Raw genomic sequence first — 26603 nt, forward strand, 5'->3', positions numbered from 1 at the left:
TGCTGTAAATTGTATAAGACTGATGATTCACAGTCTCATACCCCTGAAGCAAATAATACATTGTGTGTTAATAAAATAAAATAATATATGTTAATAAAATGAAATGAAATAAAATAAATGCAGAGTGGAGATAATAGATTCAGGTCTAAAGCAGAAAAAAAGCATAGTCTATAAGATTTAAGCTAGGGACCAAGAAGTGGCAAGAGTAGAGAAAAGAAGCTGGTAGAGAAGCAGAGATGAGTCAAAGCTGACGAGGCTAGCTCAGAATAATGTATCAGGGCTATCACATAGAAGGGTTGGATCCAAGGAGGACAAGGCACCATTTGGGGATGATGTTACTGACCAGGCCACCAGGATGTCCAGAACCTCATCTGGACTGCAATATCTAGCCTGAACTCAAGGGCACAATCCAGAGAAGTGAAACAGAAAAGACATGATTACTTCTTCACTATCTAGGGGAATTGAGAGAGGAGGTTGCAGCTTGGACCAGGAATAGAAGAGTTGTTTAGAAAATGAAAGAGACAAGCAATATAAAATTCTATGGTGTTAAACCAGAGCCAGCTGGTGAGAATAAGACTGCAACTAAGCTACATGGGTAAAGTATTGGGGCACATAGTAGATGCTCAACAAATATTTGCTGGGAAAAATGAATGGATGAACCAGTGAAATCCTTGAGATATGGGGCCAGCTGAATGAAAGAGGAAAACCAAAAGAAAGTAGAATGAAGGGCTGGATGCCAAGGAGGAGACCTCTAGATGGTGAGTGGTGGGAAGTTACCACTTCTGCTGGGGACTTTCTGCTGGGGACTGCTTGCTTCCTCATGCTGGTCCCATCCTGTGTTGCTCAGGTCAGTCTGACTTCTCAGTCCCAGCATCTGGGACGCACATCTGTCCCAAAGCTCAGGCTCAATCCTGCATTTGCAGATAACACTCAGGTATTCTTGAAGCTATCCAGAGCTGGTACTCTCCTTTTTCTCTTTTTTTAAGATTTATTTATTTATTTGACAGAGAGAGACAGCACAAGCAGGGGGAGCAGCAAGCAGAGGAAGAGGGAGAATCGGGCTCCCCACTGAGCAGGGAACCCAATGTGGGTCTTGATCCCAAGGCCCTGGGACCATGACCTGAGCCAAGGGCAGATGCTTAACCGAAGAGACACCCAGGCACTCCCTTTTTCTCCTTTTCTGAAGCAGTTTTGTAATTATGTAAGTAATATCTGGTCATTTATTGAAAATTAAGAAACACTATCACAAAGGAGAAATCACATTATTTTTACCATCCAAAACTCAAACACACACACACACACACACACACACACATACACACAACTAATAGTAAGTTATTTCTGATCATTTTTCTATATGTAAAGTTACATCCTGAAATGGTTATGACCATTCTACATATGTAACTTTGTATTTTTTACCTATTAACATTACATCTAAAACAGTTTCATGTGCCATAATCTGATTATGTAAGAAATATGATGTTGAGGGGTTTTTTATTATAATAAAATACACAGGACATAAAATTTTCCATTAGTGACATTTAGTGTACCCCAAGATTATGTTCCTATCACCACTATCCAGTTCTAGAACATTTTCATCGCCTCAAAAAGAAACCTTCTACCATTAAGCAGTCATTGTCCACAGTCCCCTCTCCCCAGCCCCCAGCACTCACTGATCTGCTTTCTGTCTCTATGGATTTGTCAACTCACATAAATGGAATTATACAATTCATGGTCCTTTGTGACTGACTTCCTTGGCTTAGCATAGTCTTCAAGGTCCATCCACATTGTGGCATGTGTTAGCACTTCATTCCTTATTATGTGATACTGTTTTAAATTCTACTCTTTGGCTCAAAACTCTTGTATGGCTCCCGATTGCCTATCCAAATCAAGCTTGAGCTCCCTCACATGGCACTCACTATTCTACAAAATCTGGTCTGCCCCTCTTACCTGCACCAACCTACACTACTTGCTGGCCTCTGCACCTGTGCCTAAGCCCCAGTCTCTGCAGCTCTAAACCCATGGTTCTCAAAGTATGGTCCCCAGAGCAGCCGCAGGAACATCACCACTTGGGAAACTGTCATACTAACTGAGAGACCCAGTTCTATGGGTTGATTCTGATGAATATTAAGTTTGAGAGCCATGGGTCTAAATCACAACAGCCCTCAAAGTCTGGCTCATATGCTGTGTCCCTAAAACCTCGGCTTTCTCCCTCCTCTTATTTCCCATTGGACATTTTCCTACCTGTTTGAGGGGATTTTTCACTTTTTACACTACGTTGTAATCATATCTCCACCACCAGAAAGCATTGCGTTATTTAGTTTATCTTAACACTGAGAAGAGGTCTGGAGAAGATGATTTTGAAGGTTGTCTCCCACTGAGATTTCTGGAATGAACTCTCAAGGGCAGGTCTAGAACTTCCATACATCTTCCATTGCACATTGTAGCTGAAAGTGTGGCTCCCCCACAGTATGGGACAGACTTCTGTCAACCTGCAGCAAAATGAGAAGAGAAAAAAAGATAAAGTAATAAGCTTCCTTTACACCAAATGTATCCAAGTATATTATCCTGAAGTTATAACTTTCCTGTTTTGCGGGTATTAAAATGTCCTTTCTTTTTTCAAGTAGGCTCCATGCCCAGCATGGAGCCCAATGCGGGGTTTGAACTCACGATCCTAAGATCAAGACCGAAGCCAAGAGATCACGAGTTGGATGCTTAACCAACTAAGCCACCCAGATGCCCCCAAATGCTTTCTCTTATGAATAATACCAGTCATAGAGGGGATGTTTGGACTTCGGGGGTCTTATCTGGGTTTCTGTTGTATTTGCTTACAAGTCTATTATCAGATATCAGGTGTTCTCATTGTATTGCTTTGTCTGGAAACCCATGGTCTATCAAGATGTTGGGCATGGGAGGAGTCAACCAGAGAGGTGTTTGGAAGGACCGCTCTGGAACCATCTGGGAATGCCAGGCTTCTACACAGTTTAGGAGCCCTCACTGAGCCAAATTCAGCTTCAAAACTGCTCTCCCATACAGAGTCAGTGCCTGCTGTAAATGTGTCAGAGCCATAACTCTCAGAGATCACAGAGCTCAGCTAAAAAAGAGATAAGGCAGAGGGAAACCCACTGCTGGGTGATAAGGGTCTTCAACATGCATGATGGAAAGCAGTTTGAAGGAAAGCAAACCTCCTACATTCCAGCCTTGTAGGTTTATGCATGTGCACACACACATACACACACACTAACTAGAGCTATAAAAACAGTTGATGAGTACTTAAAATCTGAACTTTGAGGAATTGCAGATGGAATGTCTATGAAAGTCCTGAGTTGTTTTTTTTTTTTAATATCCTACTCCATGGTCCATATCAACAGAGATCAGCACATTAAACCCCAGCAGATATTAAGTTATCAGGAGAAAAGTTCAGAATGAGCAGGATGAGACAGGACAGACATCATTCTCCCAGTCGTAATTGGCAAGAGAGTGATAGATAGTATTCATGTTTCAGCTGAGTGGTGATAAACTCAACCCAGCTCACTCAGAAATGAGTTCAGTTCTTCTCATTTTATTATTATTGCCATATTTATAAAGTCTTCAGTAGATTAAAGAATCCTCTACCAGACTATTTTTTAGAAATTCTGCCCAGTTTGGAAAGACACTTTCTTCTACGGAATGCTCCTTCTACCAAAAAAATAAAATAAAATGAAGTGGGCTTTAGGGGTGGGAGGGCCCAGAAGTGACTGTTTTACTACCTACCCAACTTCCTGACTGATGACTGGACCACAGGTAGGCATAGGTGGATATCCGACTGAAAACAGACCAACGAAATTCTCTCACAGGAATTTGGAATTGAGGCTCTGAGATTCTATTCAGTCTCCACATGCATCTGGAACAAAGGTGCTAGAAACCCAGGTGATATAACAGGAGTCACATAGAAGAGGGTGTATATAGATATCCGTAGATATAACATGAGCATGACGTAGAAGAGGGTGTGAAGCCAGGTTGTAGAGAGACAAATGGGTTTTGACCATGTTTCAAGAGGAAGAGAGAGTCTAGGAAATGACGGACAGGGTTCCAGTCAGCCCTCCAGTTCCTGGGTCAGGCTTCTCCTGAGAGATCCACATTCCGTGACTTGGATCTCTGAACTACCCATGAAACATACCACAGTCCCCTTCTTGACTCATGTGAGCAGGAAGTGAAGTTCCATTTCTTAGAGCCCAAAGAAATTCAGTGAGGACCTTCCAGCCAAACCCAACCCCAAATAACAATGCCACTCCAGATTCTGGTGTCGCAGGAAAGCAAACCAGGCACCCTTGACGAGAAGGGAGCCTCACAGGACCACAGACACACTGGCACGACACCAATCCTAGCAACCAGGGAAAGTTCAAGAAGTAACAAATCAATCAAGTAACCAACGAACAGCTTAGAAGGGGTATTTGAAAGACTGGTACATTACAACTAGCGATGAGTTAAGACAAGACAGCCACCTTCAAATAACAAAAGCATATTCAAAAAGAGGGGGAAAGACTGGCACCCATTTTCTTTCTTTTTGGACTCATACCTTACCTCATTGGAGGGGAAAAAGTTATGTGGCTAAATTCTGATGTCCTCCAGATGGCAAAGCAGCCATCAAAGAGGAAAAGCCACAGAGTGGCCCATTTCTGCTCATCTACAAGAGAGACTTACTCTTCAAGGAATTGTTCGAGGTGGCATATGATCTGGAGCAAGGATATAACGGTCCTCCTGTCTCTCCTGGAGACTCAAAGCAAAACCAAGTGGCAGGTGTGACTCCCTGCTGGGAAGTGGTAGGACTCCGTGGCGGTCCCCAGTGCCTATCCAGCGACTCCCAGCAGCCTGTCACGTCTTCGCTTGTCCACCCTGAACAAGAACAATGTGTGCGTTCACGTGGCTGAATGCAGCTGGTTTTTAAAAAAACTTTCCACCCTGACTGCCTTTTTTCTTTGAGGTCTTTATTTCATTAAAATGACATTTTTAGTGACACGTGTGTGATAACAGATGGGATAATGGGTGAACTTTTAATTTTTTATTCCAGTCTTCTCTAGACAAAATATGGAGTTAGCAACTTTACATCAGCTCCTCCCAATGTTTTGCTTTGTTCTTCTATGTGCACGTGTGTGCGTGTTGTTGATATGTTTGTTTATACTGCTCCAGAAATCCAAGAGACTGGAACTACTCTCCTTTCTCACCTTCTGCCATGACATATTCATGTCTGAACTATATGACCTTAAGCCTCCATCCAACCATGGATCCTAGACTCTAGGATTGAACTTTGTTTGTAACAAACCTTGCAATCTGTCCTAACACTCAATGTGGACAAGCAGAAGAAAGCAACATGTCTCCCTCTAGAATCGCTCTTGACTTGCCTCAACTTTCTAGCCTGGATTTTCTAGCTAAGGAGCTGCTGCCAAATGGGGAAATTTATAGTGTTACACTGAAAGAGACATTGGAGTTTTGCCTCAAATTTTCTGTTTTAAAAATTTTTGAGTCTACCAAAATGTTAAAAGAATTGAACAAATCATTCAGATATCCTTCACTGTCACCATATATATATAAACCATAAATATATATAACCATATACATATGGTTATATATATTTATGGTTATATATATTATATTATATATATATTATATATATTTATCAATATATATTTTCATTTATATATTATATATGTAATAATACAAATATAAAATAAATATTAAAATATTAATAACTATAAAATTTATGTTTATAAATATATATGTGCTGTGTATATATATATTTTATATATATATATATTATATATATATATGAGACACTTTTTTTGGCTGTACCATTTGAAAGTAAATGAGACTTATCACATTTCACCCTTGAGTACTTCAGCATATATCTCCCCAAAACAAAAACAAAAACATTCTCATATAAAACTATAATAACATTATCATTCTCAATATATTTAACTTTGAGAAACAATTAATAATATTGTTATGTTAATAGTTATTATAATAATTTGTCATTGTATTCATTAATTAATATGAAATATATGACCCAGTTTCATGCCTTGTTCTACCTTTCATGATTTCTGACATTTTTGAAAAGCTAGTTGTCTGGTACAATGTCTTCTATATTCGGACTTATCTGATTGTTTTCCCTAAATTAGAGGCAGGTTGAGCATTTTGGCAAGAATACTACAAAGGTGGTATTGTATTCTTCTCCCTCACATCAGAGCAGGGGGCTTGGTTGCAAATGTATCCCATTACTGGTGATCTTAATTCAATTAAGATGGTGTCTACCGGATTTCTCATTGTAAAGGTAATTTTCCCTCTCTACTGAGTAAGTAATCTGACACAGTAAGGGTTTCAGATTCACCTTTCACTTTTCCTGCCCCAGACTGCAAGTCAGCTATTTCTCTAAGGATCCCTGATTTTTTTAAACATCAAGATTTTGGTGCTAAGTATTTCAGTGACATTGGAAAGAGCATATAGTTTCTTTCAATGGATTAGATTAAAGGAACAAAGAAAGATGAGTTCATACTAATACAACCACAGCTCTTCTTTCTCACCTCCCCACCATGACTTATTTTCCCCTTCCCTGGTTCCGAACAACACAAAACATCTATCCTACAATGTAGAGAAAACAGTTCCATGTAGGTAAACCAGTACCACTTCCTACAATAAAACTACTAAGCAAATCCAGGTTTTCTCAACAGTTCCTTTTGTCCTCAAATCCACTAAGATTTACAACCAGAGCACATAATTTAAAAGTTAATTGCATTGTTTTTTTCTCTGTGGTCTCGTAATTTGATATACAGTTAGGTTTGTTTGTTTCTATTTATATTCAATTTTAGGTAGATTTCGTTTTGTGTTATGGACTGAATTGCCCCCCTCCAAGTTCATATGTTAAAACCTTAATTCCACTTATTTGTTATTATTTAGAGATAGGGCCCATAGAAAGGGTAATTATAGTTAAACAAAGTCATAAGGGTAAGGCCCTGATCTGATAGGATTATTGTCCTTAGAAGGAGAGACCCCACAGAGCCTCCTCACTCTCTCTCTCTCTCTCTCTATCTCTGTGGGTGTGCACTGAAGGTGAGGATAGAGCAAGCAGGGGGTCATCTGCAAGCCAGAAAGAGAGCCCTCCTCAGAAACTGAATTGGCCAAACCCTGGTATCACTTCTGGCCTCCAGAACTGTGAGAAGATAAATTTCTGTTGTTTCAGCCACCCAAGATTATATTTTATGATGTCAGCCTTTGCCTTGTTCTTCTACTTACTGTTGATTTCTTATAGGACTCTGGGACACCTGCCTCTCTGGAACAGTAGGATTGTGGCCAGAATGAACATACAGATGAAAAAAAATAATAATTGGCAAGTCTATATGCTTCAGATGTCTCTACGTAGATTACAGTTATTAATACAAGACTCCTAGAACAAATCAGACAGTGTCTGAGATAATTTTTTAGGGAAACCAAGCCTAAATGGGAGATTAGCCTGAAATATCATCTGGTCAATGATAAAACCAAGATTGAAAGCCATACTTTTTCTAGATCCAAAGCTTGTGTTTTAAATATCATGTTATAGAGTCTGTGACACGAGGAGCTGAGAGTGAGAACCACCCACTTACAGTGGCCGGTTCGGTGGTCAAGGCAATGCCCAAAGCCAAGGGGAAGACCAGGAGACAGAAGTTCAGTTACAATGTTAACCAGAAGTGGCTGAACCAGAATGTTCGATGGAAAGCGGCGTCATGGGTCAAGTGCTCCCACATCCAACATGCCTGGAACCACGCCAAATCCATGCAACAGAACCTGATCGAGATGGGGTTGGCTATGGACCCCAACAAGGCGGTTCCTCTCTGTAAGAGAAAGGTGAAGGCCATGGATGTGGATGTAGAGGAGAGGTCTATGGAGCTTGTGCGGAAGCCCTATGTACTAAACGACCTGGAGGCAGAACCCAGCCTTTCAGAAAAGAAAGGAAACACACTTTCTCGAGAACTCATTGACTATGTGTGCTACATGGTGGAGAAGCATGGAGACAACTACAAGGCTATGGCCCAGGATGAGAAGAATTACTATCCACATACCCTGCAAACAGATTCGGAATAAGATCAACGTCTATAAGCATTTTTACCCAACGGAGTGGCAAACCTTCATTGATTCTTTGCAGAAGAGTAAGAGGGAGGTTGAGGGATTGGCTTATGCCTGCCCCAGGCTGAGGTCTCCTCCTGGATCAGCGAAGCTCAAAGCCATGGGTTAAGGCAAGGAGGGGGATGTGGCTAAATGAGGCTGGTCAAACCCCAGGGAATCAGAAGGTTACACACACATGCACACGCACGCACACATACTCCCCTTTCTGAAGGGAAGGAACGGTCTCCAAAAGGCTTCTGAGGGCCCTGAGAAAAGCCAGAACCTATTGTTTTCAGCATGAGTGGTTTGTTTACATATAGTCTGTACATAATAAAAAGACCATTTCATAAATAAATAAATAAATAAATAAATATTGTGCTATATACTATAAGGAATAATAAAGAGTTAATAAAGGTTGGGGCACCTGGGTGACTCAGTCGTTAAGCGTCTGCCTTTGGCTCAGATCATGATTTCAGGGTCCTGGAATCGAGCCCTGCATCAGCCTCCCTGCTCAGTGGGAAGCCTGCCTTTCCCTCTCCCACTCCCCCTGCTTGTGTTCCCTCTCTTGCTGCGTCTCTCTCTGTCGAATAAATAAAATCTTTAAAATAAAGAGTTAATAAAGATTAATAAGAGTTTTGGGGATTATAATGAGCCTGTGGAAAAAACTATTCATTATGCATTTATAAATAATAGATAAATATATACATATGTAAATATTTTTCTCATGTGCATAAAGAAAAACGAACAGGTTTACTTGGATTTATCTGAATAAGAGTGGGGAGCATGACTGAATGCACTGGGATTGTGGTCAATCTCCAATACCAAGACACCCCAAATGTACCCCTAGCTTAGTCTCTCAGCAATGCATCTTTTGACATAAAACCCACCCTTAGGGAACAAAGAACTGCTGCATCCAAGTCAGTCCAAGAAAGCTCAAAGTTGCTTCCATTTCTCCCATTCCAGAGAGGTGGGAAAGAACTGTGATGACCATGCCACACCCATAGTAGAGGAAAAGAGAGATTGCATGAGGTCAAACTTTACCATTGGGAAACAGTCGGGTGGCATGAAAACTTTCAAAAGAGAGAGCATTTACAATTAAGATTTTAAACCTAGAGAGCATCATTTGGGTCCCTTTCTTGGTATGTATTTTAGAAGAGTTAGAAGTGCCAACATTGACCAAAGAGACAGAGAGATTTAGCATGTCTGAGTCCAAGGTTGTGGTTATCCCCAAGAGCAGATCATCTCTGCTTTGCCTGAACCTGGCAACAAGAGCCAATAAATCCCCTGTTGTGGTTTAGGCAAGGTGCAGTTTCACTTGCAAACCAAGACCCCTGACTAGTACATACATCACCATTAACCCTCACAATGGTCTGTAGGGAAACTAGGAACACTTTTGTAATGAGAAAACTAAATTTCACATACTGTAATTAACTTATCAAAGGTGGTATACTTAGCAAGTGGCCAGTAGGATTTGAACCAAGGTCCTCTGAGGCTGAAGCACTTTTCACTAGATTACATTATGGAAAACACTGTACGTTCAACAACTCTATTAACACAAAGTTTATTTGTTAAAAAAAATATAGATTGTAACATGTGTTTTTTCCCCTAACTTCTCAGTTATCATGAAAGAAACAAGGAGAATGGTATTGAGCACGCACCAATGCTAAATTCTTTCGAATATGTGAGATCATTATCCCCCACAGCAAACCAGTGAATCATCCCCATGGACAGATGAGGATACAGAGCTGCAGAAAGTATAATTAGTAATTATCCATTTACTAATCCATTAACTAATTATCCTGTTATTCAGTAAGTAACAGGACTAAAGTACAATGTCTTCTGAACAGAATTCTGAGATTTTCTTAACGCTATCAAATTCCTTCTTCATAGTGTAGGATTTGATTGTTTTACCCCAGTTCCACAATTCAAGGTGCTAACAATCACTGAGTGGCCTTTACTCCCTCCTCCAGGGAGTAAATGAGGGTTTATGAGAAACTAACCAGGTCAATGGACGACTTTCCATGTTCAACCCAGTTTCAGTGGTTAAAAACTGGTAAAAACCATCATAGCATTTCTGGGCAATTACCTCAAGCTCAGCTGACTTTAGTATGCATCAACAATAACGAATTTACAAAACCCAGAGTGAGTGTCCAGGCAAATAAATTACCTCATTTATATGTTCTTGTCCTGGCTAGTAAAGTTTACATTGATAAGAACCAACAGTGGAAGCCAGCTTGGAAAACCAAATGTTTTCACTCATGACCATTAAATATCCTAGACCATTTCTGAAACATTTTTATCATCCTATGACCATCAGTTAAGTTTTTCTTCATAACAGTATTAGGTTCCAAGTTAAAACATCAGCACTTTAAATGTTTAACATGTTTTTATTAACAGTTTCCTTTGCTCTTATAATGGCCCAGAGACTCACTCTTTCAGGCACTGAAGAGATGGTAAAAGAGCTTTACTACTTCCTTTTGGAGGATTCCAAACAGATTTATCTTTTTCTTTCTTAATGCATTTTTTAATGTATTCGGGTATAAACGTGCATACAGAAAAGCTCAGAAACCATAAAGTGAACACTTTGGTGAATCACCCACATTGAGCACACTCATCTAACCAACACCCAGATCAGGAAATACCAGAACCTTAGAATCATCCCCATTTTGGTCCTCCTCCAAGTAACTACCTCTCTCCAAAGGTAATGACTATCCTGGCTTTTAATGCAATAGATTTGTTTTGCCTGTTGAACTTAATGTAAATAGAATCATAAAGTCCTATGCATCATCCTGTAGGGTACTTACCCTGGAATTGTGGAATTGCTAGATCATAAAACATGAATACATTCAGTTTGGGTTGATGCCATTGGTTTTGTGAGTTGGTTGCATGAATTTACATGCTCCCCAGTAGAGTATGAGCATTCTGATGGCTACAGTTGTCCAAGTGGTTTGTTGGAATTTACTGTTCCCTTGCAGAGTATGAGCATTCCGGTTGCTCCAGATCCTTGTCAATATTTGATGTTTCTCTTTTCCAAGAATTTTAACCATTCTGGTTGATATGCAGTAGTATTTCATAGTGGTTTTAACCTGAATTTCTCCAATGACTGATGAGATTGAGCCTCTCTCATTAGGTTTTATGATGGTTTGATTAGTCTTTTCTACCAGCCATTAAATGAGGGAAATCCTCAAAATCTTGGTCTTAAGTATTCTCTTCTCATCTCATTCTCATACTATTTCAATAACTAATGTTTATCTGCAGCTTGAATTACCTGTCATTTTCTTTCATTCTTTATTCATTTAACGTACATTTACTCAGGGCTCCTGGGTGGCTCAGCCAGTTAAGCATCTGCTTTTGGTTTAGGTCATGATCTCAGGGTCCTGGGATCAAGTCCCGTGTCTGGCTCCCTGCTCTGTAAGGGGTCTGTTTCTCTCTCCACCTCTCACCCTTCCCCCCAACTTGTGCTCTCTCACTCTCAAATAAATAAATAAAATCTTTTTTAAAAAATGTACACACCTCACCTAAGAAGATGACTACATATGGAAAGATTCTCAACATCATATATTATCAGGGAATTGCAAATTAAAGTAATTAGATATTACTAAAAATAGCAGTCAAAATTCAAAGCACTGTCGATGCCAAATGCTGGCAAGGATGTGAAACAAGATGAACTCTCATTCATTGTTGGTGAAAATAGAAAATGGGACGGCCACTTTGGAAAACAGTTTGGTGACATCTTAAAAACAAAGCATTCTTTTACCATATGATCCAGCAGTTACACTCCTTAATATTTACCCAGAGGAGCTGAAAACACACCCACACAAAATCTGGGTATTTAGAGCAATTTTATTCATACTTGTCAAAATTTGGAAGCAACTAAGATGTCCTGCAATAGGTGAATATGTAAGTAATCTCTGGCACATCCAGACAATGGAATATTATTCAGCACTAAAAAGAAATGCACTCTCAAGCCATAAAGAAACATGGAGGAATCTTAAACACACGTTGCTAAGTGAAGAAAGCCAAATGAAAAGTCTGCCCGTTGTAAAATGCCAACTGTATAACATCCTGATAAAGACAAAACTATGATGACATGGAAAACATCAGTGGTTGCCAGGGGTTGGGGAAAGAGAAGAATGAATGGGTGAGATAGAGCACAAAGGATTTTTAGGGCAGTGAAACTATTCTGCATGATATTCTGTATGATACTGTAATCGTGGATACATGTCATTACACATTGTCTAAGCCCAAAAGATGGGCAATGCCTAGAGTGAATCCTAATACAAACTATGTACTTTGGGGGATAACGATGTTCATTCAGTGATTATAACAAAGGCACCACTCAGGAGCAGGATATTGATAGTGGGAAGCATGTGTACGGTGAGGGGAGCAAGGTATGTATAGGAGCTCTTTGCACTTTCTGCTCAATTTTTCCATGAATATAAAACTTCCCCCCAAGAAATAAAGCCAATCTAATGAAAAAAGAAAAGAGAAGAAAAGAAAAGGGGAAAAAAAGGAAAGGGAAGGGAAGGAGAGGAAAGGAAAGAAAAGGACACGACAAGACCTCTTTCTGGTCTTCTATTCTAGTGACAGAAGCAGTTGTTAATCAAAAAAGAATGCAAATAAATGTAAGACCACAATTGGTAATTTCTCCAAGTGCCACAAAGGTGAGATAGATATATGGTGCTGTTGGGGTAGGGGGTTATTATAGGCATGGGGGTCAGGAAAGTTAACCCTGAGAAAGTGACAGTTAATCTGGAATCAAGAAAAAGTAGGCGGTCACTATGCAAAGGGGAAGGGGAGAAGTATTGGGGACAGATGGAATAACATATGCAAAGGTATGTCACATCAAGCACGACATCTCTGAGGAAGTGAAGGCCAGGAAGGCACAGATGATTTCAAAATCATCTTCGTGGCCAAGTAAAATTCCACATACCACATCTTCTTTGCCCATTCATCAGTGGATATTTGGGCTGTCTCCAAGTTTGACTATTTTTGGTTATGCTGCTATAAGTTTGGAGTGTATGTACCCTTTCGTATCCCTTGGGTAAAAACCTGTGCAATTGCTGGATTGTAGCAAAACATTCTATTTTTAACTTTTTGAGAAACCTCCATACTGTTCTCCAGAGTGGCGGCACCAGTTTGAATTCCCACCAACAATGTAAGAAGGTTCCCCTTTCTCCTCACCCTTGCCAACACCTGTTGTTTTTTGTGTTGTAAATTTAACCATTCTGACAGGTGTGAGGCAGTAGCTCATCCTGGTTTTGGTTCGCATTTCCCTGATGTTGAGTGATGTTGAGCATCTCATCATGTGTCTGCTGGCCATCTGGATGTCTTCTTTGGAAAAGTGTCTACTCGTGTCTTCTGCCCATTTCTTAACTAGGTTATTTGTTCTTTGGGTGTTGAGCTTGGTAAATTCTTTATATTTTGGATAGTAACCCTTTATCAGATATGTCATTTGCAAATATCTTCTATTCTGTGGGCTGTCTTTTAGTTTTGTTGATTGTTTTTTTCACTGTGCCAATCATTTTGAACTTGATGAATTCCCAATAGCTCATTTTTGCCTTTGTTTCCCTTGCCTTTGACGATATTTCTAGCAAGAAGTTGCTGCAGCTGAGCTCAAAGAGGTTGCTGCCTGTGTCCTCCTCTAGGATTTTGATAGTTTCGCATCTGACATTTAGGTCTTTCACCCATTTTCAGTCTATTTTTGTGTGTGGTGTAAAAAAGTGGTCCATCCAGTTTCATTCTTCTACATGTGGTTGTCCAGTTTTCCCAACACCATTTGTTGAAGAGACTGTGTCTTTTCCATTGGACATTCTTTCCTGCTTTGTCGAGAATTAAGTGACCATATAGTTGTGGGTCCATTTCTGGGTTCTCTGTTCTGTTCCATTGATCTGTATGTCTGTTGCTGTGCCAGTACCATGTTGTCTTGATGAAGACAGCTTCAAATCCAGAATCTTGATGCCTCCAGTTTTGTTTCTCGTCTTCACGATTGCTTTGGCTATTTGGGGTCTTTTGTGGTTCCATACATATTTAGCTCTGTGAAAAATGCTGGTTGTATTTTCATAGGGATTGCACTGAATGTGTAGATTGCTATACAGCCATCAAAAAGAATGAAATCTTGCCATTTGCAATGAAGTGGTTGGAGCTAGAGAGTGTTATGCAAAGTAACATAAGTCAGACAAATACCACACTATCTCACTCATATGTGAAATTTAAGAAAGAGAATACATGAACATATGGGAAGAGGGGAAGGGAAAAAAGGAGAGAGGGAAACAAACCATAAGAGATTCTTAATGATAGAGAACAAATCAAGGGTTGATGGAGGGAGGTGAGTGAGGAATGGACTAGATAGTTGATGGGTATTAAGGAGGGCACTTGTTGTGATAAGCCCTGGTATTATACATAAGTGATGAATCACGGAATTCTACTCCAGAAACTAATATTGCACTGTATGTTAACTAACTAGACTTGTAATTAAAAAAAAAAATCATCTTCTGTGTTGACCTTTCCTCTGAGCTCCAGATTCCTTTATCTGACCAGCTACCTGAGATTTTACCTTACATGTCTTTAGGATATCTAAACCCTACATAATCCTCTCTCCAACTCTGGTCTCCTTTATTCTTGTCCCTGCACAATGTTTGGAAGCTTTTCCTAATCCCCTCTACAAAGATCTGTCTCTTTTACCTTCTAGACATATTTCAAGGTTGTCCACTTCTCTGCATCTCTATTGTCTCTCCTGGGATGTGGGCCACCATGGTCTCCTGTTAGGATTCTTGCACTAGCATCCTGAGCCATCTACTCACAGACGCCTCTTGCCCTCCTCAGGATACTTTCCACACAGTAATTGGAATGACTTTTCAAAACTGAAACTCAATTACATCCTATCCCTTGCTTAAAACCCAACAATGATTTCCAATTGCTCTTAGGATAAAGACTGATATTTGTAACCATGGTCTAATACACCGTGTAAGATCTGGCCTTAAATCTCTGCCTCACATTGCACCACCGTCATCCATCCCACACTTCAATCCCAGAGGTCCTCTCCTACCCCAAAGTGCATACCATGCTCCTGTTGTCTTTGCACATCCTTTCTCTTCTACTGGGATGGTTCCCTCACTTTGTGGTCTGTAAACACCTACACGTCTTTCAGATCTCAGCTTAAACATCCCTGTCTGAAAGAAGCTTTCCCCAACTCCACCCTAGATCAAGTCCCAGGATCTGCTCTCATCACTCTGACCTCCTTTCCTCCAGAGCACTTATATCTGCACTATTCTGACAAATGTATCTCTCCTTCAGGAGACAGTAATATCCAAGAACCTAGAAAATGTTTGTTTTTACAACTTCAGGTCTTAGCATAGTCCTAAATAATAGAAATGCAATTGGAAATTTTTGACTCAATAAGGAGCACCCTCCTTGCTATCCTGTTACCTTCTTGGTTTTGGAAGTCCCCTCTCATTAGACAGCTAACCTTATGAAAGAGTAGAGGTGAATTCCTTTGCACTGTAGTACATAGGAAGGTTACCCTTGGGCCCCACTTCCCCTGAAATAATGTCTATGAGCTCACTATGGTATTTTATTTTATTAATATTTTATCTATATCTTTACCTGAGAAGAGCATGCAAGTGGGTAGAGAAGCAGAAGGAGAGAGACAAGCCAACTCCATGCTGACTGTAGAGTACAACTTCGGGCTCCATCTCATGAGCCCAAGATCATGACCTGAGCCTAAATGAAGAGTCAGATGCTTAACCAACTGAGCCATCCATAGAGCCATTCCCATTAGGTAAAGCCAACAGAGTGGTCCAATTACCACTAGCCACGTGCAGTTGTTGAGCGTGTGAAATGTGGCTGATCAAAACGGAGATGGGCTGTAAGCATGAAATTCAATCCACAAAATTTTGAGGACTTGGTATGAGAAAAGGAGTTCAAAATATCTCATTAACTTTTTTATCAATTGCAGGTTAAATGATAATATCTTGGATATAGTGGGTTAAATAAATATATTATTAAAATTAATTTAACCTGTTTCTTTGTACTTTTTCAAACATAGCTACTAGATAATTTAAAATTACATGTGTGGTTCACATTATATATCTATTGGACAATACCTTTCTAGCACGTAACTTTCAAAATAGAAAAATCACTACATCATTCATGTCCCCCAATGAATTAGCATAATTTTTTAAAAAATTTCACTGGAGTGAAACAGATCTGGGAGCCGTTTTGTGTCATGTAACAGGAGATAGCTTTGGAGCTCACTTAGGTCTGAAAAAAATGGTAATTAGAGGGAGATATCAATTGAACAGCTTCAAGGATAGCCAACGGAAAACACATGTAAGACTCAGGAAGGGAATGAACTTGAAGAGCAACGTCATCTGGACCTTCCATTTTGCTTCTGTCAGCACATCGGACTTCTTCTTTTGGTCTACAGGCTGCTGGGTGTCTCTGCCTGGTCCACCCACGTGGCAGGTCCTGACCAACACACCATCCCTGAACTCCACCTACTAAAGTGATATTCACACACAAACCTCAACTGCCCCTGCACTGCAGGCTAACTGTGCTGGAATGGGGCATCAGCCTCTAGAATAGGGCACTTACAGCAGAGAGCACCAAGACATGTAGACAATAGGAGAGGAATCCCAAACTACAACACAAAGGGAAGGGAACAGTCTGTCTACTTAACAGCTCTGTCTCAGCTTGAATTGGGTCATCGTGGAAAGAACCAAGGGAGACCAAATTTTTCTGGACGTAGTTGGGAAGGAATAAGGAGCCAGATTAAGACCTTCAGGAAATCAGGCAGACCAGTGAGAACTCAAAAGTACAATCAGCAGAGGTAGGAAGAGAATTGACATTGTGACATGCGGCCTTCATGACCTCTGAAGAAGAGAAACAGATAGAGAACAAATGAACAGACATGAAATAGTTAAATTGGACTCCTAAGCCTTTCTTTTCCAGGAACTGACCTAAATTTTGTTTGTCTGCCTACATGGAGTTGTGGTTAGGAACACATTTCTGAGGGATTGGTGTGGTTTCAATGTTTTCCAGTGTCTGGTGAAAACAGAACTATGAAAGTTGAATGTTCAGGGACTTTTGTTTGGGTTTTTAAACAGGAACATTTTTGAAATGCTGAATATGTTATTCTTTCATTTTATTATTTTACTTAAAGAGGTACTCTTTATGTAAAACCAAATGTTCAGCCACTAACATAAACACATCAACTAGTTCCCCTTTTTGTTCTAAAGGCAGTTCCAGATATTATAATTTTAGAGGGAGGGAGGCAGGGTATGGGGTGGATGGAAGGACGGAGAGAAGGAGAGAGAAAGAGAAAGAGAAAGAGAAAGAGAGAGAACATAACAAGTGAAAAGGACATTTAGGACAATTATGGATGTTCTTCTGAATGTTCTAGCTAATCACTACATCCCTTTTCTTACTTTGACTGGGCAGATCTTTCTATGGAGTGTAACCTATTGGGAAAAGTTAGAATTTACCTGAGGCAGCCATTTGCACTTGACTTTTAATATCTTTAAATAATATGTATGACCAGATGCTTTCACTACTTACACATAAAGGAAGTTCACTATGTTTGCTTTTTTATTTTCTTATTGGAATGTAGATCTAATATAGTTTCATTTACTAGATTTAGAAAAAAATATAGAAACTAAAAAGGGGGTCCTAGATTTCTGTTTCTGGCCAAAATGGAGTAACAGATACCTGATTTATATTCCTGCCTTGAAACAACCCCTTGTCCCCACCCCCAAAAAAAGCTAGATCAAGAAAAGTTTCAAGACCCTGGATTCAGGCAGTGAATGATACCAGCTAGGCAAGAAGCTGGTTAAAATCAGATTCCCAGGCCCCAACCCAGATTCTTGTCTCTACAGTTCTGTATTATGGCTTATATGTATTTTATTTTCATAATTTTTTTACTTATTTTAATGTATATCTTAAACATACTAAAAATATAAATGGTAGCAAAATGTTAGTAACCACTGAAGCTGGGTAATGGATATATGGGGATTCACTATACTGTTCTCTCTATTTTTCTATACTCTGAAATTTTTTATAATAATTTTTTTAAGGGTTAAAAAAAAAAACTCAAACTGATGCCGAGTAGAAATTTGGATCTACATAAAGGAATGAAGAATACCAGGTATGGCTTATTATATGGTAAATCTCTGATGTTTTCTTACTGTTTAAATATATTTTAAAGATCATTGGCTGCACAAAAATGGGAACAGTGTGCTATAGAGAATATAACATATATAAAAGCAAAATGTGTGATAACAACAGCACAAAAGTTGAGAAGGGAGAAATAGAAGTACAATATTATAATACTATACATCCAGTGTTATAATATCACTTAAAGGTAGATTGTGATAAGTTAAAAACATATCCTATAAACTCCAAAGCAATTACTTAAATAATACAAGAGTTACAGGTAATAAGTCAAGAAAAGGTATAAGATGGAATGATAAAAAAAAAATACTCAGTTAATTCAAAGGAAAGAAGAGAAAGGGGAAGGAACACAGAAAAATGAGTCATATAGAAAACAAATAGCAAGAAAATACATCTCACTAAAGCATTTCAGTAATCAATAAATGTGAATGGTCTAAACACTCTAATTAAAAGGCACTCTAAAGGAAACAGTTAACAAAACCAAAAGACAACTGACAGAATGGGAGAAGATATTTGCAAAAGACATATCAGATAAAGGGCTAGTATCCAAAATCTATAAAGAGTTTAGCAAACTCAACACCCAAAGAACAAATAATCCAATCAAGAAATGGGCAGAGGATATGAACACACATTTCTGCAAAGAAGACATCCAGTTGGCCAACATGAAAATATCACTCGGCATCAGAGAAATACAAATCAAAACCACAACGAGATACCACTTCACACCAGTCAGAATGGCTAAAATTAACAAGTCAGGAAATGACGGATGCTGGCGAGGATGTGGAGAAAGGGGAACCCTCCTACACTGTTGGTGGGAATGCAAGCTGGTGCAACCACTCTGGAAAACAGCATGGAGGTTCCTCAAAAAGTTAAAAGTAGAGCTACCCTATGACCCAGCAATTGCACTACTGGGTATTTACTCTAAAGATACAAAAGTAGTGATCCAAAGGGGCATGTGCACCCGAATATTTATAGCAGCAATGTCCACCACAGCCAAACTATGGAAAGAACCTAGATGTCTACCAACAAATGAATGGATAAAGATGATGTTGTATATATACACACAATGGAATACTATGCAGCCATCAAAAGAAATGAAATCTTGCCATTTGCAACAATGTGGATGGAACTAGAGGGTATTATGCTTAGGGAAATAAGTCACTCGGAGAAAGACAACTATCATATGATCTCCCTGATATGAGGAAATGGAGATGCAACTTGGGGAGATTGGGGAGTAGGAAAAGAATAAATGAAACAAGATGGGATCGGGAGGGAGACAAACCATAAGAGACTTTTAATCTTACAAAGTAAACTGAGGGTTGCTGGGGGGAGGGGGGGAGGGAGAGGATGGTGGGGTTATAGACATTGGGGAGGGTATGTGCTATGGTGAGAGCTGTGAAGTGTATAAACCTGGCAATTCACAGACCTGTACCCCTGGGGCTAATAATACATTATATGTTTATAAAAAAATTTAAAAATTAAGAAAAAACAGAGCTCTGAAAGGCAAAAGAATTTTTTTAAAAAAGGCACTCTAATTTTCAGGTTGGATTAAAAAAATGAAATGCAGCTGCATGCTGCCCATAACACACTTTTTTTAAAAAGATTTTATTTTCTTATTTGAGAGAGAGAACAAACAAGGGAGAGAGGCAGAGAGTGAGAGAGAAGCAGACTCTCCACTGAGCAGGGAGCCCGCTATGGGACTCAATCCCAGGACCCTGAGACCATGACCTGAACTGAAGGCAGATGCTTAACCAACTGAGCCACCCAGGTTCCCCCACAAACACACTTTAAATATAAAAACACAGAGCATTAAAAGTAAAATAATGGAAAAATATATGGTATGCTCATCAAAAGATAGAGTGGCTATATCAACATCAAAGTAGATTTAGAGCAAAGAATATTACCAGTGAAAAAAGGTCATTTCATAATGATAAAGGGGTCATTTCATAAGGAGGCCAGAATAATCTTAAATGTTTAGGCACATAATAACTGAGCTGAAAAATACATGAAAAAGAAACTGACAGAATTGCAAGGGGAAACATGAACCTATAATTATAGTCAGAGATTCCAACAATCCTCAATAATTGGTGGTAGAAGAATTAAATAGAAAATCATTAAGAATACGGAAAACCTGAGAAACATAGCCAAATCATAGTCCATATTTTTATCTCATCATAGTCCACCTTCAAATAATAATATATCATATCCATTTCTGAAAAAAACAAATTCTTGGTAAACTAGAAATAGAAGGGAAAAAAAAAACATCTACATAAACTTACAGCTAACATCATACTTAATGGTGGAAGACTGAAGTCTTTTGGCCTAAGATTAAGGACAAAACAAGGACTTATGCTCTTACTACTTTTTTTCAACAAACATATTGAGATTCAAGCCAGTGTGATAAAAGAAAAATATAAAATAAGAATAAGCATAGCCAGATTGAGAAGGAATAAGTAAAACTCTTTCTTTACAGATGATTTGATCATCTGTTTAGAAAATTACAAGAAATCTACTAAAACTGGTAAATATGTTTATCAGGATTGCAAGATGCAAAATCAATAGTAGAAAATCAATTCCAAGGGCACCTGGGTGACTCAGTTGGTTAAGCGTCTGACTTCGGTTCAGGCCACAATCCCAGGCTTCTGGGATCAAGCTCCAAATCTAGCCCCCCGCATTGGGGGGGGCTGCTTGCTCAGTGGGGAGACTGCTTCTTTCTCTGCCTGCCACTCCCCCTGCTTATGCTCTCTCTCTCTCTCAAAAAAAAATAAATAAATAATTTAAAAAATATATTATTTATAATAACATCAAAAATTGTGAAATTCTTAAGAATAAATTGGACAAAAGATGTGCAAGACCTATACACAAAACTATAAAACATTGCTGAAGGAAATTAAATAAGACCTAAATAAAAGGAGACATACACTTTATTTGCTGACTGACTCAATATTGTTAAGATGTCAATCCTCCATAAATTGATTTCTAGTTTTAACATAATCTGAATCCAAATCTCAACAGGCTTTTTTGTGGAAATTGACAAGATGATTCTAAAATTCACATGGAAACACAAAGAACCCACATAGACAAAACACCTTTGGAAAAGAAAAAGAAAGTTGGAGGCTGACCACTACTTGACTTGAAGACTTCTTTTATAGCTACAGTAATCCAAACAGCATAGAATTGGCATATAGACACATAGCTCAGTAGAACAAAAGAGGGGGTCCAGAAATAGACCCACACTTATATGAACACTTGATTTTTGACAAAGATACCAAGACAAGTCATAGATATTGAAACAGTTGAATATTCATATGAAAAAAAGAGCTTTTTTCATACATACATGCATGTTTGCATGGTTCATACATGCAAAAATGAACTCAAAATAGGCCTTTGACCTATATATAAAAGCTAAAATTACTGAACATCTAGAAACAAACAGAAGAAAACTTTTGTGCCCTTGGGTTAATTGAAGGTTTTGTGATACCACCCCCAAAAGCATGGCCTACTAAAGAAAAATTGATTTTTTTTTCAAAATTAAAAGCTTCTGTTCTTCAAAAGACACTATGGAGCAAATGAAAAGACAAGCCATAGAATGGGGGAAAATATTTGCAAATCATGTATCTGATAAATGACTCGTATGTAGCATACATGAAGAACTCTGAAAACTCAATAATAAGAAAACAAACAATTTTAGAATGGGCAAAAGATCTGAATAAACATTCACCAAAGAAGATCTGAATAGCAAATTTTCACACTGAAAGATATGTAACATCATTACATGTTAGGGAAGTGAAAATTAAAACCCTGGTAAGATACCTCTACTCACCTAATAGACTGACTCAAATTAAGACTGATCATTTCAAGGGGCGGTGAACCCCTCATACACTACTGGTGGGAATGTAGAATGTTACAGCCCTTTGGGAGAAAAGTTTTGCAGTTTCTTAAAAACATAAACATTTATGTATCTTATGAAACAGACATTTTATTCTTAAACACCAAAAGGAATGAAAACATACGTTTATGGCACTTTGGTATTTTTTTAAAGATTTTTAAATTTATTTTAGAGAAAGAGAATGTGCAAGAGGTAGAGAGCTGCTGAGGGAGAGGGAGTAGAAAGAATCTCAAGCAGCCTCCCACTGAGCACAGAGCCCCACCTGGGGCCTGATCCCATGACTCTGAGATCATGACGTGAGCGAAAACCAAGATATTCAACAGACTGAGCCACCCAGGTGCCCCTTATAACACTTTATTGATAATTGCCTCAAATTGGAAATAGTCCTAAGTCCATCGACAGGTGAATGGATAAACAAATTGTGGTTGTGATGTTGTGATTTATAATAAGAAATATATATTTGATCTTTGTCCCTATTCTTGGCACAGAGCTTCTAAAACCCTTCAAATTTCTTAAGTAATAAGAGCTATAAAGATAAGAATCTTCCGTTAGATCCTTCTGGTTGACCCTTTCCACCGCATCTGAGTTTATGTTAGTGAGGCAAATTTTGGAAAGCCCCTAGATAACCAACCACAGGATGGGGCTGGTTGCCAGGGGAACCAACCATGCCCTTAGAGGGGTGAAACATTCAGGGGCCGGAGGTTGACTTAAGAAATGGCACCAATGGCCAATGATTTAATCAACCGTGCTTTTGTAATGAAACTTCCATAAAACCTCAAAGACCAGGGTTCCTCAGAGTTTCTGCGGCAAGGCATGGTGCCTGAAGAAGGCATGGAAACTCTGTGCCTCTTCCCCCATATATTACCCTCCACCTATCTTCCATCTGGATGTTCATTTGTATCCTTTGAAATATTCTTTGTAATAAATCAGCAATACTAAGGACAGAGTTTTGCGAGCCATTTTAGTGAATGATCAAACCCCAGAGGTCATCATAGGCACCTCTGATATAGAAATGATAGGTCAGAAGCACAAAGTGACAATCTGGACTTATGGTCGGCATCCAAAGTTGGGACAATCTTACAAGACCGAGCTCGTCACCTGTGGGATCTGATGCTGTCTCCAGAAGATAGAGTCAGAATTCAGTTACACTGTAGGACACCCAGCTGGTGAGAGAAACACCCATATGTTTGGTGACCAGAAGTTGTCAGAAGCGAAGCAGCATTGAGAGTACAGAAGTATTCTGAGGGTAGAATTTCAAGGAGGCACAGTAGAGATTTTCCCACTGGGTGGTATATTTGCCAAATCCACTGCCCACGACCCCCATCCCTACTGCAAAGACCAGCAACCGAGACTGATTATCCATCTGACAGAAACAGGAGGCACAGGCAATGTCCAGTCAGACCATAAATGAGTCGCATATTATTTTAGAATTTCATCTCTGTGGAAAAAGAAGATACTCAAACAGAATCAGGTGAGCACTTTGAGTAAGCAATCTGAGGAAAAGTTAGTAGTCAAAAGCTATTTCAAGTCCCCCGGACCGCACTCCCAGTTCTCATTTCAGATGGACTTGTATCCTTTTCTGGCAACTAAAACTCCCCTTTACAGCTGGAATTTTTCGCCCCACGTATTTTCAGTAGACAGTGATCTTACCTATTATTTTGAAGGAGAAAAGTTGAGACCCAAAAATTCCACTGATCTTGATCAGGGCTTTCAAATGTTCTAAAAGTTCATCGTAGGAACCCCAAGGTAAAAACACTGTCCCCCCCAGATATTGAAAATCTTTTGCTGACCTAATATTGGCACTGGGAGAGGAGCATAGGAAATAAAATTAATGGACCACAACTCAATTTATTTAAAGCCTTGGTTAAAAATAAGTTTGCTGCATGTCCACAATAGCTAAACTATGGAAAGAACCTAGATGTCCATCAACAGATGAATGGATAAAGAAGATGTGGTATATATATATATACAATGGAATACCATGCAGCTATCAAAAGAAATGAAACCTTGCCATTTGCGACAACGTGGATGGAACTAGAGGGTATTATGCTTAGCAAAATAAGTCAGTCAGAGAAAGACAACTATCATATGATCTCCCTGATATGAAGAAGTGGAGATGCAACGTGGGGGGTTTGGGGGGGTAGGAAAAGAATAAATGAAACAAGATGGGATTGGGAGTGAGACAAACCATAAGAGACTCTTAATTTCACAAAGCAAACTGAGGGTTGCTGGGGGGAGGGGGTTCGGGAAAGGGTGGTGGGGTTATGGACATTGGGGAGTGTATGTGCTATGGTGAATGCTGTGAAGTGTGTAAACCTGGCGATTCACAGACCTGTACCCCTGGGGCTAATAATACATTATACATTTATTTAAAAATTTTTTTTTAAAATAAGTTTGCTGCTTTGAATTGTCTCCAGAGAAATCACCGAGATGATGTCCAGTCGTGGAAGAAAACAGTTGCACGGGAAGGCACTAAGCCTCCTAGAATCTTCGATAACCCACAAAGTTCTATTTTTCAAATGGATCTTTGTCGCAATTGTATATACAGTGAATAAAATCTATGCCACCATAAATGATGTGCACTGAGATATGATACATAAGTAAAAAGTGGGAGTTTACCATGACATACTGCTCTGATTTCACCCAGGTGGCTAACTTCTAACATTTCTCAAGTGGAAATGCTGTGGCCAGTCCATTGGTTTCACACGATAAGTTAAAAATTCTTAAAGTTCTGCAAATCAAAACTTCTCTATTTTCTCTAACATCTAATTCTAGGAATCTAGGGACACCGCGACTGGTGAAGTGTTGAAGATCCCAGGTATTCAGGTGTCTATGATTGCTGTAAAAATTTCAGAATGGGATGCACCAGTGACTACATTCGGTGGGATATACCAGTGACCACACTCGGTGCTTTCTGTGCGTTACCCCCTCTAGTCCTCACAATGATAGTATCGCCCACTGCTCTGATCGCCCTGCTTTTGCAGAGGAGGGAATGAGACCTTACAGGAAGAGCAGGCTGGAACCACCCTCTTGCCCAAATTCCCCCGTGTCCTTGGGCAGTTCCCTGACTCTTCCTCTGCCGCAGGGTTAGACCCGCCTCTGTGTGGTTTCTAACCTCTGACATTAGATGGCAGCGACTGGAAGCTGAACGGGTCCTTCAGGTCCGCTGTTCTCGTAGGAAGCAATGAAAGGGAAACATCTGTGTTACGGAAAGTCAGAGATGAAAGGAACATCTTTTACTGCTCTGGCATGAAATTTTATTTCTGGTTGACATCCATTTACTATGCATGAGAAAAATGATTAAATTGCTTCAAGAAGTATATACTAAATCGCATGATGCTCACACGGGGCAAGAGAGTACCATTTGGGTGAGAGGTATGTATTTGTTGACATCTAACTACCTTTTGCCGGTAGCCAGAGGATCACGTGACTTGCAGGAGTCTAAGGCCGCGCCACTCACGAGGGCGTGGTTTAGAGGGGGTGGGGGCCCCCAGCCACCGGTGTGAGAGAGCCATGACTAAGGCCTCTTAGAACAATACCTGTAAAGTATTAGCTCCAGTTCTAAGAACTCTGTTATTCCATGAAAGGTAGAGACATCATAACTGGGGAACCCACCCAGGGGATGATGAATGGAACCAGAGAAAAGGCAGGGCCTGCCAGTTCAGGTTTAGAATTTCTAGAAAAGCATCCTTGTGAATCTGATGGCATTTACATGCTGGAGTATTTCTATTTCACTATAAAAAAGCTATTTCAGTTTCCTCTTGTCTAGCATCTAATTCAGAATACTGAATTTTAGGGGCGCCTGGGTGGCTCAGTGGGTTAAGCGACCACCTTAGACTCAGGTCATGATCCCAGAGTCCTGAGATCAAGTTCAGCATTGTCTTCCTGCTCAGCAGGTCTCCCCTCCCTTTGCACCCTCCCTCTACCCCTTCAACCAACCCCTCCTCCCTGCTCCTGCGCTCTCTCTCAAATAAATAAATAAAATCTTTCAAAAAATTAAATTTTATTTAGTGAATGAATGAAAAAATAATTTTTCTTTAGATTGCACAGATATTTCTCATACACGATCACTTCTTCTTCTAATTTCTTTTTCTCTAAGGAGAACAAAGGAAGGAAATTATATAGTCAAAAGCAAACATGAGTTTTGGAAAACATAAAACTATACATTTGATAGACAAATGCAAGAGCTCTGAAAGAAACAAAGAAGTTGTGGGGCATCTGGGTGGCTCAGTCAGTTAGAAGTCTGCCTTCCACTAGGGTCATGATCAAGTCCAGGTCCTGGGATCAAGTCCCATATCAGACTCCCTGCTCAGCAGGGAGTCTGCTTCTCCTTCTACCACTCCCCCTGCTATCTCTCTCTCAAAAAAAAAGATAAAAAAAAAAACTTAAAAAGAAAGGAATTTGTGGATGGATGTAAACAAAACATCAT

The 26603-nt window shown here is 39.5% G+C and overlaps 1 protein-coding gene across 1 annotated transcript; it reads left to right on the plus strand.

The window, feature by feature from the left end:
• The first annotated feature begins 7641 nt into the window (after positions 1-7641).
• Positions 7642-8094, plus strand: LOC132023892 (nucleolar protein 16-like). Its single transcript, XM_059410015.1, has one exon. It carries the CDS (start codon positions 7642-7644, stop codon positions 8092-8094), a length of 453 nt encoding a protein of 150 aa, XP_059265998.1.
• Positions 8095-26603: the final 18509 nt, after the last annotated feature.

This window comes from Mustela nigripes, chromosome 8, assembly GCF_022355385.1.
Source record: "Mustela nigripes isolate SB6536 chromosome 8, MUSNIG.SB6536, whole genome shotgun sequence".
Classification (NCBI taxonomy): domain Eukaryota; kingdom Metazoa; phylum Chordata; class Mammalia; order Carnivora; family Mustelidae; genus Mustela; species Mustela nigripes.

Excerpts from the sequence above, each read along its gene's own strand:
- LOC132023892 (XM_059410015.1), top strand. The coding sequence starts at position 7,642 with ATGCCCAAAGCCAAGGGGAAGACCAGGAGACAGAAGTTCAGTTACAAT.